This window comes from Blennius ocellaris (genome assembly GCF_963422515.1).
Source record: "Blennius ocellaris genome assembly, chromosome: 1".
NCBI classification, from domain to species: Eukaryota; Metazoa; Chordata; class Actinopteri; order Blenniiformes; family Blenniidae; genus Blennius; species Blennius ocellaris.
This window is the reverse complement of record NC_137650.1, coordinates 4,340,943-4,354,852: the sequence shown is the minus strand read 5'-3', so window position 1 is coordinate 4,354,852 and position 13,910 is coordinate 4,340,943. Positions and strand designations below refer to the sequence as shown.

At 41.9% G+C, this 13,910-nt stretch overlaps 1 protein-coding gene across 1 annotated transcript in view; it reads left to right on the top strand.

The window, feature by feature from the left end:
* Positions 1-13,910, top strand: part of abcc12 (ATP-binding cassette, sub-family C (CFTR/MRP), member 12) — a gene marked incomplete at its 5' end in the record, with an annotated part of 41,197 nt that overhangs the window by 16,826 nt on the left and 10,461 nt on the right. The window contains 2 exons of the mRNA XM_080520140.1: positions 11,359-11,431; positions 11,890-12,093. Coding sequence (XP_080376266.1) covers positions 11,359-11,431; positions 11,890-12,093 — 277 coding nt within the window. The remainder of the gene's footprint in view (positions 1-11,358; positions 11,432-11,889; positions 12,094-13,910) is intronic.

Sequence of the window (13,910 nt, the reverse complement as noted above, 5' to 3'; positions counted from 1 at the left end):
AATAGGACTGTGAACTCCCAAACGACTCCCAGTGGCAGGACTGAACGCTGAGTATGTGTCAATCACCACTGGTTTGAAGCATTGGTGGCCTACAGGTTAGAAAAGCAAACTTGCAATCAAAAATTTGCACATTTGAATCCCACAGCCAAAGAGTTGTCACTGTGATTCTCTTAGCAAGACTCTGAGGCCACTGCATACTAGAAATAGGATGGATCAGTGTGGAATAAATGGAATTTCTCAAAGGGAAAGATCATAAATGTTTGATAACTTTAGTTTAGTTTAATGGAGAGCAAACAGAGTCTAACATATCGTAAGGTAAAAGGCAACTTGAACCCACTGTTTCCCCCACCTTTTTCCCACTCTTTTGATAACACATTATAAATTATATTTAAAAATGTCATGTAATCTGAGGTTTGGATTATGATTATGATTATGATTATTATTATTATTATTATTATTATTATTATTATGAGATAGGATATTTTACTGCCATTATGAGTGAAATGTGTGGTAGAGTGAGATTAACATTTGTCTTAAAAAAAAGAACATAAACGTGATATTTCCAGCTTTATTTCTTTGGTGGGGGCTGGTTGCTGAAATGAGATGAACTATTACTGACGTGAAAGACCTGAGAAAGTGAGACAAGGTGAAGTATGAACCAGTGACACCTGATTTAAATTGATTTATACAGTAACAGGCAGATGGTAACTAAAAATAATCTTCACTCATCCACTTTTCTCACCGAATTTCACTTTCCTGGGCTGGCCTTCTCAATGCTTGCTCAAATTTGAGGTGGAATTTTTCCCTGCAGATATAAGTTTACTCCCCACACAGAGTGCGCAGCCGGCGCTAATGTTTTGTCACCTTTTGCTGAGTGGAACTTAAGCCTGCTTCATAAGGCAGGATTATACGGAGCCCCTCTGGTGGCATTGGTGAAAAAAATATTATTGCTTAATAACGCGTGGCCACGCGTTATTAAGGCGTGGGGACGAGATAGATAAGTCGTGGCCACGCGTTATTAAACTGCCGTCAAGTGAGCCGGCACTCAATTTTAACTGCGCTTTTATTAACGCCCCTACGGTAAAACACAGGTCAGCGTACGGCCGCAATGCTGACAGAAAGACAGATGGTCTGATTTCAAAATGCAACAAAACGGAATCCTTCATAGGTTTACACCCAATTTCACTTCAGCGCAATACTAGGCATACTCCTTTGTTACTACAAGAAATATGAAAGAATATTACTGTAGAAATTTGGAGAAAAGTACTCTTAAACTTGGATGTGTTGATCGAAAATGATGGTCTCATCTAATTTCAAATTGCAATAAAATGGAATCCTTAATAGGTTTATGCCTGATTCCACTTCAGGCAGTACTAGACATACTCCTTTACTACTACAAGCAGCATCAAAGAATATCACTGTAGGAATTTGGAGAAAAGTACTTTTAAATTTGGAGCAAATTAATGAAGGCAAGACCATTATTTTCGACCAACAGATCCAAGTTTGACATTGGATGTCTCAACATCCAGTTAAACTCCGCCGCTACAGTAATGATTCTGCACAGGTGAGCCCACTTGCTCCGAGCGTCCCCCGCACATGCGTGCGACGGCAGTCTTGTTTACCTGGTCGCCGAGCAACCGCCGCGTCCCCAGGAAAAGCGAGTCAAACGCCTCTGGTGGCTGCGTGGGTCATCGCAATCTCTCAATACGCCCACCTGGTGGTCGCAATAAGTCATTGCGCGCTCCGCCGTGCGCCCCAAGTGGTCGTCACGGCCACTGCCCCGAACCAAACCCCTGCCTCCCTCTGGTGTCCATTCGAGATCATTACACCCACTCACACTGACCCTCCAAGGTCCGCCGCCACCTGGAGAACACTCGTGGTCATTACATCCCCACTCCGACATCCCCGCACCACTGTTTGTTTACAAACAGGCATACATGTTTCTTGCCAGTCAGCTGACAGTCACAATCAGGCCTGATTGGCATCCCAAAGCCATCAATATGCAGAGAACTATCACCGTCATTGCTGCTCAACCAGGTTTCAGTCAATGCTAGGATTGCAGCAGACCTGTATTCGTGCATATACGTTGCGTTGGCTCGCAGTTCATCAGTCTTGTTGCGCAATGAGTGCACATTCGCAAGCATGACAGGCGGAAGCGGCCGATGTTTACCTTTCTCCCGTTTGATTTGCCTTTTCACCTCCTTTCCCTTCATCCTTCCCTATCCTTCTCAGTCATTCATTCTTGGGACTTGTGAGTAACAAACATGCTTTTTCTTTATGCCGGTCAGCCAGTAAAGTGACCATTTTTTGTTGTTGGTCTCCACGCTCATAAGCACCGAACTGTGCCTGCAACAAGTGGTTTTGTTTACATTAGTTTGTTAATTTATTTACTGTGTGGGTGTGTGAGTGAGTAAATCCTGGTTAGAGTATAGAGTAACTTTGGTGAACAGTTTCATTTATTGGTGCTGATGAATTGAAACGATTCTTCTTATTAGAGTCCATTTAAGTTGTCCGTATTGAGTAGTTTACGTTTCTGTTTTGATTTATTGGATCTTTTCTTTTTTGTAATAAATAATATTTATTTAAAATCAGGTGGACGAAATTGAGTCCGGGCCCCACCCAAGATTATTACTACACCCCCTTCTATTTATTTGCTACCTGGGGGTTGGGTTTTTCTTGTGCCTGTGTATAAACCCACGTTCAAACGCATAAAGCCAGAGGAGAAAACCGTGAAGTGCTGGTCTGAGGACAGTATCCAAACCTTCCTGGGCTGCTTTGAATGTACAGACTGGGAATGTTTTTATGATATGGCTGCAGGCATAAATGAACTGACTGACACAATCTCATCATATATCACATTCTGTTTAGATTCCACTATCCAGTGGTGTAGCCTACGTGATACGCAGGGATACGCCGTATACCTACTAGAAAATGTCCAGAATATCTGTATACCCACTGAAACAGCTAGAATGAGGTCATCTACCCATACTATGAGGATTAACTTTTCATCATGTTTCTCCCTGCTGTACACACCAGCAGCATTTTGCACAAAATCATTTTCACATAGGTATGAGTGTAACACAACATTCCAGTTTCTGCCTGATTACTTGAGTCCGTACAACGATTTGTTGAGTCTACAAACCAGTTTTTCACCAGTGTTTGATCTTCTCTCGTAACCTTATGGTTGATCTATGTAAATCTCACAGTCAATGGGTGCGTGTAGGTACGCTGTCTTGACATCCATCTGATGCAAGATCAAGTCTTCCTGCGCTACTTTCTGCATGACAACTCTGACACTTGTCATGTCAGCTGTAGGTGAGAAAGTCTCTTCATAGTCTGTTCCTTCTTTCTGGTTGTATCCTTTAGCAACAAATCTTGCTTTGTACTTATTGGATCCATCTGTGTCCATTTTGAGTGCATAGACCCATCTCCCTCCCAGTGATTGTTTACCTGGTGGTAACTGAGTCAGTTGAAAAGTCTCATTTTCCTTCAGTGAATGCATCTCCTCGTTCATGACGCTTTTCCACTCTCTTGACTTGGATGATGTCACCGCTTCTTGAAATGTCTTTGGTATGTCACACACTGCTCGATAACAGAAATCAACACAAGTTTGTAATTTGTCCATCACATCATCTGTCTCAAAATCTTGTAGATAGACTGCTTTCTGTTTCATTCTGGTTGGATTTCTCCTGATCACACTCTCAGCATTAGCTTCTACTTGCTCAGTCTTTACATGTTCATCTAAAACTTCAGAACTGTTCTCAGGTTGCGCCGCTTCTTCTTCTTCTTTGTCTTTTGTATCACAGAGTCCATTGTCTCTATTTTCATTGTCAAATCCTGAATATTGACTTAACTGTTTGCGTTTCCTTCTCTCTGCTTGTTTTGGTTGTAAATTTCACCAACCTATGCTTTTTGACCTTTTCTATTTCAGGGTCATATACCAGATAGGCCAGGCTGTTTTTATCGTAACCTACGAAAATGCCTTGTTCGCATCTGGAATCTAGCGTGCCCTTCTTATGTTTGTAGCTAAAACATGTTGATCCGAACTTTTGCATTTGGAGATACATTTTCCTGTCAGTAATTCGTACGCTGTTTTCTTTGTACGTCTATTGTAACATCTGTTTCTCGCATGGGCAGCTGTCTGAATTGCATAGTTCCACAATGAGTTTGGTAACTTGCTTTCTAACGGTAAACATCTAGCCATGTCAAATAATGTTCGCCAACCTTGCTCTACTGTGCCATTTTGGTGTGGCGAGTAAGGTGCAGATGTCTCATGTCGGATTTTGTTCTTAGTTAACAACACTTGGAAATCTCGACATGTAAACTCGTTATCTGAACGCATACACTTGACTTCACCATAGGGAGCTACGTAAGCTAAAAACCTTTCTGTAGCTAAAACTGCATCACTTTTTGACTTTAGGAAATACACTAGTATTGCACCGGAGTGATCATCGGTAAAAGACTGTGTGTATTTGTACCCCTCTATACTTGTCGTTTTCATTGGGCCTGCTAAGTCAGTATGGATAAGCTCTAAGGGTTTCTCTGCTTTAATGTCTGGCTCTCTACTTCTTGTTTGAGAAAACTTGCCTTTTGTACAGATTTCACACATCTGATCTGGCTTCACTGCATTTCCCTCAATGCCCATACCTTTGACCACGCTTTGGAGTTTGATTACATCCTCAAAATTACAGTGCCCAAGAATCTCATGCCAGGTTTGTACATCATGACACACTTTACACTGGTCAGTGTAAAGTGTGTAAGTAAGTGTAAGTACACTACTTACCCACTGTATTATCAACAGTGGGTAAGTAGTACAGCTTTTCACATTCATGAATGCTAAATCTGTTACCATCTTTGGTTACCATGTGATTGTCTTCTCTCTTGAAGATCACTGTTGCTCCTCCATTCGTTGCTCTTGACACTGAAAAGATGTTGTGGGGATACGAAGGCATGTACAGAGCATCCCGCAGCTGTGCTCTGTGCTGTCGTCCATCGCTGTCCAGGAGATGTATCATCGCTGTTCCTCTGCCTTGAGCAATTCCACTGCAGCGCGCCCCATCAGCAAGCTCCACTGAATGAGTCTCTGGTTGGAATGTGCCATCAAAGCTTTGAAATGTTTTTACATCGTTCACAATATGGGATGTTGCTCCTGCGTCCGCCATAATGCCTTTCATCTTTACTTTGGGGATTGAACCATCACCTTTGGTCTGTGCAGCCTTGAAGAAGTAGTCACTCACTTCTTCATCTGTGACTTTTCTTGCATTGTCCTGTGTATCTTTCTTTCTACACAAAGTTTCTTGGTGTGTGTTGCTTTTGCAAAAGTTGCATCACACCTTTCTGGTACATTTCCTTGCTCTCTGTCCTTTAATTCCACATTTGAAGCATGTCATATTTACGTCTTCACCTTTTCCTAGGTTGCTGGTATACTTCTTATGGGAATTTCTTTCCTGCTTTACATCAGTTTTCATCACATTATCTGTGGTCTCTGTTGTGCTCATTTTCTCTGATTCTTCATATATTCGTAATCTTCGTTTGAAGTCAGCAAATGTCACATTGTCCTCATTTTGTGTTATATGAACGGCAAGTGGTTTGTAAGCGTCTGGTAAACCACCAAGAATCATGGCTATGATCAAACTGTCACAAAGAGTCTCACCGGCATCACGTAGAGCTGTAATCAGGTTCTCTGCTCGGATGATGTAGTCCGTAGTTGACTCGTTGTCCGTCTTCCGTAGCCTGGTCAAGGACGTGTACAGTTTGATGATCCGTGGCTTGCTTTTCCCTGAGTAATGCTCCCTCAGTATTTTCAATGCTTTTCTGTCGTCGTATTCAGCCTCGTGTCTGATAAGCGACAAACATTTATCATCTATTAGCCGTATTAGCTCTGCGTAGCAATCTGGATTCTTGGTCCCATCTGCTGCTGTCTGCGCCTCACCAACTGGCTCATTCAAAACAGTCTCTATCAACTTTATAAGGTACATAAATGTCCCAAAAACCTCGCTTCCCACAGGTCGTACTTGTCTTCCAATCCATCGAAGAACATCTGCGGGGACAGGGCTCCACGATTCGCCATTTTGTCTTCCCTCGCGCTTTTTCTTGACTTGTACTTTGCTCGCGTAATACGTCACATTTAATTCTTCTTCAACAATAAACTGTCCTCTATTTGCAAAATGTCCATGGTAAGCTCCGTATAAATACGTCACGTTTGCCTTTACCTCGCTCCGTGTCTCGCTATTTCTTTGGCTCAAATCCGCCCTTGCGCACCTTCCGTAGCAGCCTTGTCGGTCCGTCGGCGCCACGTTGCCTGTGTGACCGCTGTTCGGGTGCCTGGGCCCATAACCTGTTAAGGCGCGCAGGTCGAGGAGATGACTCAAAGTAAAATAAACAATGCTCTCACGTTGGTATCGTTAACCTCTTTGCTTGGCATATTTATTTATTGGACAACTTGGCAGCACGGGAGAACAGCAGCTGTAGCCATGAGCGCATGAGGAACACTGAGGAAGCTAGCACAAGAACATCATGACTACTTCCTGCATGCGTCTTCAAAATAAGAGCCTCTTTTTAGACAGAGAGTAAGAGCGCTGTAATAACATATTTAACAGTAGTGTTTGCTGTTTAGTTGATTAGATCTCCGTTTGTTACTTGATTGTGTTGGTTTAATAAATAATTTCTGAATTAATACATTTTTGTTAATAAACACCTTTTAGCTGAACTGATCGATTCCTGGTAATTATCGTGTATTTATTGTTGACAATAAATACACAACAGTCGAACAGTCTAGTGTAACAGTCTATGCTCAAACCTCACACCTTCCTTGTTATTTAAGATTGTTATATTTTGCACGGGAATATTAACTAATTTAAATACCGGTAACCTTTTGACAAACGAGACGGATGTTTGGTATTAGCTATTTCCAGTTTAGCTGGTGGTGCCCTAATTTCATTATTATTTGATAAATCAATTTATTAAAATTAATAATGCTTCATTAATAAATAATTTTTGATAATTGATTAACTTTTATTCAATTACTCTAGGAGTTATTAATTAGTAAATGACCATTTACTTCCATTAATAATTTAAATGCTTCATAAATTACTTCCAATAATCTATTACTTGCAGAAATCTATTACTCACAGTAATTTTCAAAGCTAATCACCAACCCTAAATCCGAACAGCATGAAGTAATTCATTGGCAAGATAATAATTATAAAAGTTTGGAAGTTCTAAGCCACCTTGGTCCTTGGTGTTCTGTAGTGTTTTTAAACTTATATGTGATGGTTTGTTTTTCCATAAGAATTTTGAGATATGGGAATCAAACGTATTAGATCAAGTTTTTGGTGGTTTTGTTGGAATCATTGAAAAGATGTAATTACTTTTAGGCAGGACCATCATTTTAATTGTTGCTACTCTCCCCATAAGTGATATAGGAAGTGTCCTCCATCGAGTGAGGTCCTCTTCTATTGTTTTAATAAGGGGGGCGTACTTTAAGGGCACCAAGTCTGACAACTTGACTGAGATGTTAATGCCAAGGTATTTGATGTTCCCTGGTTTTAGTGGGGTATTTGATGTGTGCTGAAAAAAGTTTTGAGTTAATAAGCAGGGCCACTGATTTATTCCAATTTAGAGAATATTCTGAAATTGCAGAGAATCTGTCTATTAACTCTACTGTTTCTGGAAGAGAGGTCTGTGCGTCTTGTAGGAAAAGTAATACATCATCTGCATAAAGGCATATTTTATGGGTTACATTTGCTGTTTGTGTTCCTTTTATGTTATTGTTCTGTCTAATGGCTGCTGCTGATGGTTCAATAAAAATTGCAAAGAGAGATGGTGAGAGTGGACACCCCTGCCTGGTGCCTCTCTCAAGATTGAACCTTGAGGAAGTTTGATCATTTGTTTTAACACAGACACTGAGTGAGGTGTACAATGTTTTAATCCAGGAGAGGTCATTTTGTCTAAATCAAAATTTCCATAGTGTAGCAAGTAGAAATTTCCAATTTACCCTATCAAAAGCGGTTTCTGCATCAAAGGAGGTGATAATGGCCTTCTGTTGATTGTGGTGGCAATGGTCTATAAGATTAATTAATCTGCGTATATTGTTAGTGGAGTGTCGTCCTTTAATGAACCCAGTTTGATCAGGGTGTATGATGTGGGGTATAATTTTTTCTATTCTGCTTGCTAGTGTTTTACTAATTATTTTAAGATCTACATTGATTAGTGATATCGGATGATAGCTAGATGGTAGTTGTACTGTTACACCCAGTGTGACTCCTGTCCTATAGTGGGATTCACAGCCAGCTAAACTCTTCCCCGTACCGCATCCTCCAAGGAACAGGCCAGTGTTGAAGTTGAATGGATTTAATACAAAGAAGTGTGAAACTGAAATGCATATACAAAAACACAGGAATACCTTAGTTAATAACAGCACAAATTGCTTCTAATATATCACATATATTAGTACTATTGATTAGTCGGTTGGATATAAGCTGAAGATAAACTACATACTACATTAATGAATAAGCTGGAGGCCTCATGCCGTTATTACACTATAATTTACCAGGAGAATGACAGTCACAACACTGTAAACATATAACAACTGGAAATAAACACTCGAACAATATTGTTTACTTGCTTATTTTGCCACTCAAAGGGTTAGAAATAAATTGGAGGGCGTAGAAAGGTGATTAGCATTGAAGCCAATGAAGCTGGGAGAATGTGGGTGTCTGCTCAATTGCTGAGTAACAGAGTGTAACTGAATTGATTTTGCCCCCTAGAAGTCTGGTGGAATAATCAAATAAATGAACAGTTACAACATAGTAGTGTAGGATCTTTGTCCAGTTTTAGAAGATCGATATTTGCACAGTTCATGTGGAGGGAGAGTTGAAGATTCTTTAATCTCCTGAACTGTTCTAAAAAAAAAATAGTGAGAGTAAAGGCCAAAATTCTTTGTAAAATTCAGTCATGTATCCATCAGGCCCTGGAGCTTTACCATCAGGCATGTGCTGGAGAGCTTCAAGCAGTTATTCTACTGAAATGGAAGCTTCTCGGCCTTGGATCTGTTCATCTTTTAATTTTGGGAGGTCAACTGTGATCAGAAAGTTTGTGCTCAGATTGTGGTGGGTCAATTTGTGAAGCTTAAAGTTTTTTTTTTAATTCTCCGAAAGTAGTGTTTATTGCCTGAGGGTGGCAAGTGATTTCACCATTTTGAGTTTTAACTGAGGTGATTGTACACTTTTCTTTATTTCGTATTAACTGATTGGCTAAGGATTTGCTGGATTTATTGCCATGTTCAAAGTTCTCCCAGTGTAATCTGTAGTTGAAAATGTGTTCAATTATTTCATACAAATCCATTTTTTATTTCCTCGACTCATTTAATAAGCAGTCGTGTTTGGAAGCGGCATGAGTTGGAGCATGCGCAGTGAGTGATTCCAGTGTGACGTAATCGCGTGCAATCCAACATGGCGCCACCCAGCTTGTAAAGCAAACTTTTCTGACTAACGAACTAAACTAAACTAAACAAAGAAACAAAGGGTAAATAAAGCTAAATTATAACGCTGGAAGAGGACACAACAGAAGACCTTCAAGCATACTTGAATGAGTGCTACGACCGTCTCGTCATGTCGAAGACTCCGCAGACCTCATCGTCGAAGAGGAGCCGCACTGAAAGCTCTCCAACAGCCGCTCCTTCAACATCTAAACAGTTCGAGGACATCCTGGACAGCATCAACACCAAGCTGTCCAGCTTCGATGCCCGTCTGGCCCTGGTGGAGGTGCTCCACCGTGAATTTCAAGCTCTTCGGGAGTCGCTGCAATTCAGCCAACAACAGGTAGTGGACCTCACAGCAGAGAACCAGGGGCTGAGAAGTGAGGTGGATCTGCTTAACCAGGGACTGAGCGGACTAACACAGGAAAAGAAGATGAAGGAATCCATCCTGGACCTTCAAAGTAGGAGTATGCGGGACTTCCAGAACGCGAGGAGGAAAACGCAGAAACATCGCTGCGAGGATTCATGCAGGAACAACTGAAGCGTCCCATGGACGCCGTAAATAACATCACCTTCGCCCTCCTCCATCGCGCGGGAGGGAGATGACTGGACAACCAGCCCATCGTCGTTAAGTTTGAACATTTCAAGCAGAAAGAACTGGTGAAGAGCCACGGCAGGGAACTGCGAGGGACGCACTGCGAGGGGTTAATAGTCATATTTGAGGACCATCAGTAGAGCCAGGGGGTGACAGTGGGATGCCGGTACAACTGGCTGTTGACGTAGAGCCTATCTACTGTGATGACGGCTCGGGATCCTTCAGCTCTGAGCTTCTTCCTCATGGGAAACAGCAAGCGACGGCAGTCTAAAATCTCCTTTGGGAATTGGTCATTAACGATGAAGCTTCAGGTGCTCCTGCATGAATCTTCGCAGCGATGTTTCCGCGTTTTCCTCCTCCCATTCTGGAAGTCCCGCGAAGACGAGGTTATCGCTCATACTTCTGCTTTGAAGATCCAGGATGGATTCCTTCATCTTCTTGTTCTGCTGGGTCAGTCCGTTCAGTCCCTGGCTAAGCAGGTTTATCTTGTCTCTCAGCCCTTGGTTCTCTGCTGTCAGATCTGCATGCCCCTCTTCCTCAGACCATCCACCAACGGAGTTTTAACTGCATGTTCCGACATCCAGTTAAAATTTGTGTGTCTCAATATCTGGCTGACACAACTGCTCAGTATTGTTACGTGAGCTCGGACAGTGTCTTTCCGTCACCACAGCGACTCAGCTCAGCATCTGTGAACACGTTCTACCATCTTTGGCTCTGTGCAACACCACCTGCTTAATAATTCATTAACTTTAAATAATTAATAAATTACTTTAGAACTGGTTAATGAGTAAACGACAGTTTACATCAATTAATAATTTAAATCTTTCATACATTTCTTCCAGTGATTTATAACTTTCAGTTATCTATTACTTACAGTAATTTACTGCAAATGATCAAATGTAAATCCCAACACATACAAACCATTAAATAAATAAAAACACGTGGACAAAAACATTACCTTCCCTCCAACCAAAAGTTTTCTGTGTACATTTTTGAGAGGGTCAAATAGTTTCCAGGATTGGATTGGGGAGATGTGCCCCACGCCAGCACCTCCCCCTTTGTCTGAAGTAAATGTTTGTTTGACTTGCCTGAGCACACACTGAGAGGAAATAAAGGAGAGTTTCTTGCACTAAACTAAGGGAAGCATTTGTTTTTTTCATGATACAATTTTTCTCTTATTTCACTGGTCCACTTCACTCAAGGTGAACTGTTGTGGCCCCTCACTTAACAAGAGTTGTTGTTTAATAATTAATAGACCTCATCCTGGTGTGCTGTTCCTCCACAGGTATGACAGAGTTATCAAAGTCTGCAGCCTCACAGCAGACCTGAGCATCCTGCCATACGGCGACCAAACAGAGGTACACATTCTGTACAAATTCACTGATCTTCCACTGCACTCAGATTCATGTATGCAGGGTCACATGAAGAGAAATTCACTTAGAGAGAAAACAGTAACACACGATAATTTTTATATTTCATTGAACATATGTGATATTTAGGAACTGGCCTACACTACAAATGTGGATGTGACTTTACTACAGTGTCAAAGGTTTTTTTTAAGTCAAGAAACTATGTAGAAATAACTTGATAGTTATTTTAGGTGTTCTTTAAATGTAATGGTTTGACCATTGAAGACTGAGCCACTTTAGAAGCATTCTTGGATAAGACTTTTCAGTGAAGTTTCAGTGGTTAACACAGTAATGACATTCAGGCAGTGTGTTCACTTAAAGAAGAGGATTCTGGAACAAATGCAGCCCTTACTGGACTGTGCTTTATAAACTGTTTTGGCTGTAAAGAGTGTGTGGTGTGTGTGCAGATTGGAGAGCGGGGGCTGAATCTGTCCGGAGGCCAGAAGCAGAGGATCAGCCTCGCCAGAGCGGTGTACTCCAACAGGGACATCTTTCTCCTCGATGATCCACTGTCTGCTGTCGATGCTCACGTCGGGAAACACATCTTTGAAGAATGCATCAAGAAAGAGCTCAAAGGAAAATCCATCATACTGGTTACACACCAGCTGCAGGTAGGAACCCATACTTTTTTTTGTCTTTGCAAACAAATGTTGGGGGGAATTTTATATTTTTGTCTGAATGTATTTATTGGTTTGCATATATGTTCCATACTTTCCGAACTATAAGTCACTTCTGAGTATAGGTCGCATCGGTCAAAAAATGCATAAAGCAGAGGAAAGAAAACGCATATAAGTTGCACCGGACTCAGAGTTGCATTTATTTGGAAGTTTATTTCACAATTCCATTTGGTAATCAGCATCACTATAGCACACCGAGGTTGATATTGCCCCACCACAGCAGACGTCACTAACTTGCGCCGCTGTTGCAATATCATGACGTCACTAAGTGAAAGTGTGGTCTGACTATCACACTCACGTGATCACCTTTCACAACTCCTTTAGGAAGCCTCCCAACACCCTCCCTTAACCCCGTGATGTCATCCAGGGGTTAAGGTAAAGTCGATAGATAAGGAGAAAGGAGGGACATTTCAGACGTACCCCAGATATGTCGCGCTGGTCTTCTCTCCCCCTCTCTCTAACTGGCAGAATTAACTTGGTAAAAATGGTGTAAAGAGAAGAACTTTGTCATCAACATCTCCAAAACTCAGGAGGTAGTGGTAGATCTGAGGAGGGGACACACCATCACACTGCCTAAAACATTGATGGAGTCACAGTGGAGAGAGTCCTATTGGAGTTAACATCACTGAGGACATGAAATGGGTCCAGCACACCTCCTCTGTGGTGAAGAAGTCCAGGCAGTGGCTGTACCAGTGGCGATTCAGCTTCATCTGTCGACCTTCAGTGTCTCTGGTCTCCATGCTGCTCCAATTGTGGCAAGATTGTAGCTTCTCAACCGAGTTCGAATATCCTCCAAGATCGATCCAATTTCACGTAAACGTTCAAGAGTCGTACTCTTGAGTTTGTTTATCGCATGAGTCTGAGCGTTCAAAGCTCGGTACAGTCCTTCAGTGACGATACGCAGCCTTCCCAATGCAGCTGCTAGCGTCTTCTCAACTTTGCGATAGATCAGAAAGCCTCCAGCTCCAATCAGCAGCATACCTGCTATCATGAATCCCAATATGTAGAGGTCCTCCACATCCTCCATGGAAAGAATGGCCAAACACAGGGACCTCCAGGAACCCCAGGAATCCAGCATGTATCCAGCTGCAAATGTCCCATCGGGACATGCGGGCTCTCCTTTGCCCGATCTTCATGTCGTAAAAATTTGGTCGATCGCATTGAGAGACCAGCTGATCAATTCCATGGTTCTGGTTAAATTTGGATGCAGGGCTGAAGAGAGTCTCTTGATAGATCAGACACAAGACAGTACAGGACGGGAGCAGCAAGTGGGGAGGGCGAGGGGGGGAGGAGAGAAGAGAGAAGTGTCCGCCTTCGCTGAGAGCCGGAAGAAGAAGTATGCCAATTGTTTAAAACCATCTCTTTCTTCCCTCCCTATCAAATCCTGCATTTCAAATCTGGTGAAACAAGGGCCTGCTACACATCAAAGATCTTTATAGAGATAACATATTTACTGAATTTATGGAGCTTGCAACCAGGCTTGACCTAACCCCACTCCCATTTCTTTAATTTTTTTCCAAATCAAGCACTTTGTCCAAACCACCGACCCGCACTTTTCTCACCACTCACCTGGGTCTTTGATCGACTCACTGCTCTCTCTTGACCCGGCACAGAAACGCTGCAACTACGTGATATATAACACCTGTCCAACATCACTATCCACCTAGAAACTACCGAGATGCCCCATTTATTGTCTGTATGTCACCAATATCTTAATTTTCCTGTCCTGTTTTATTTTGTTTTGTTGTTTT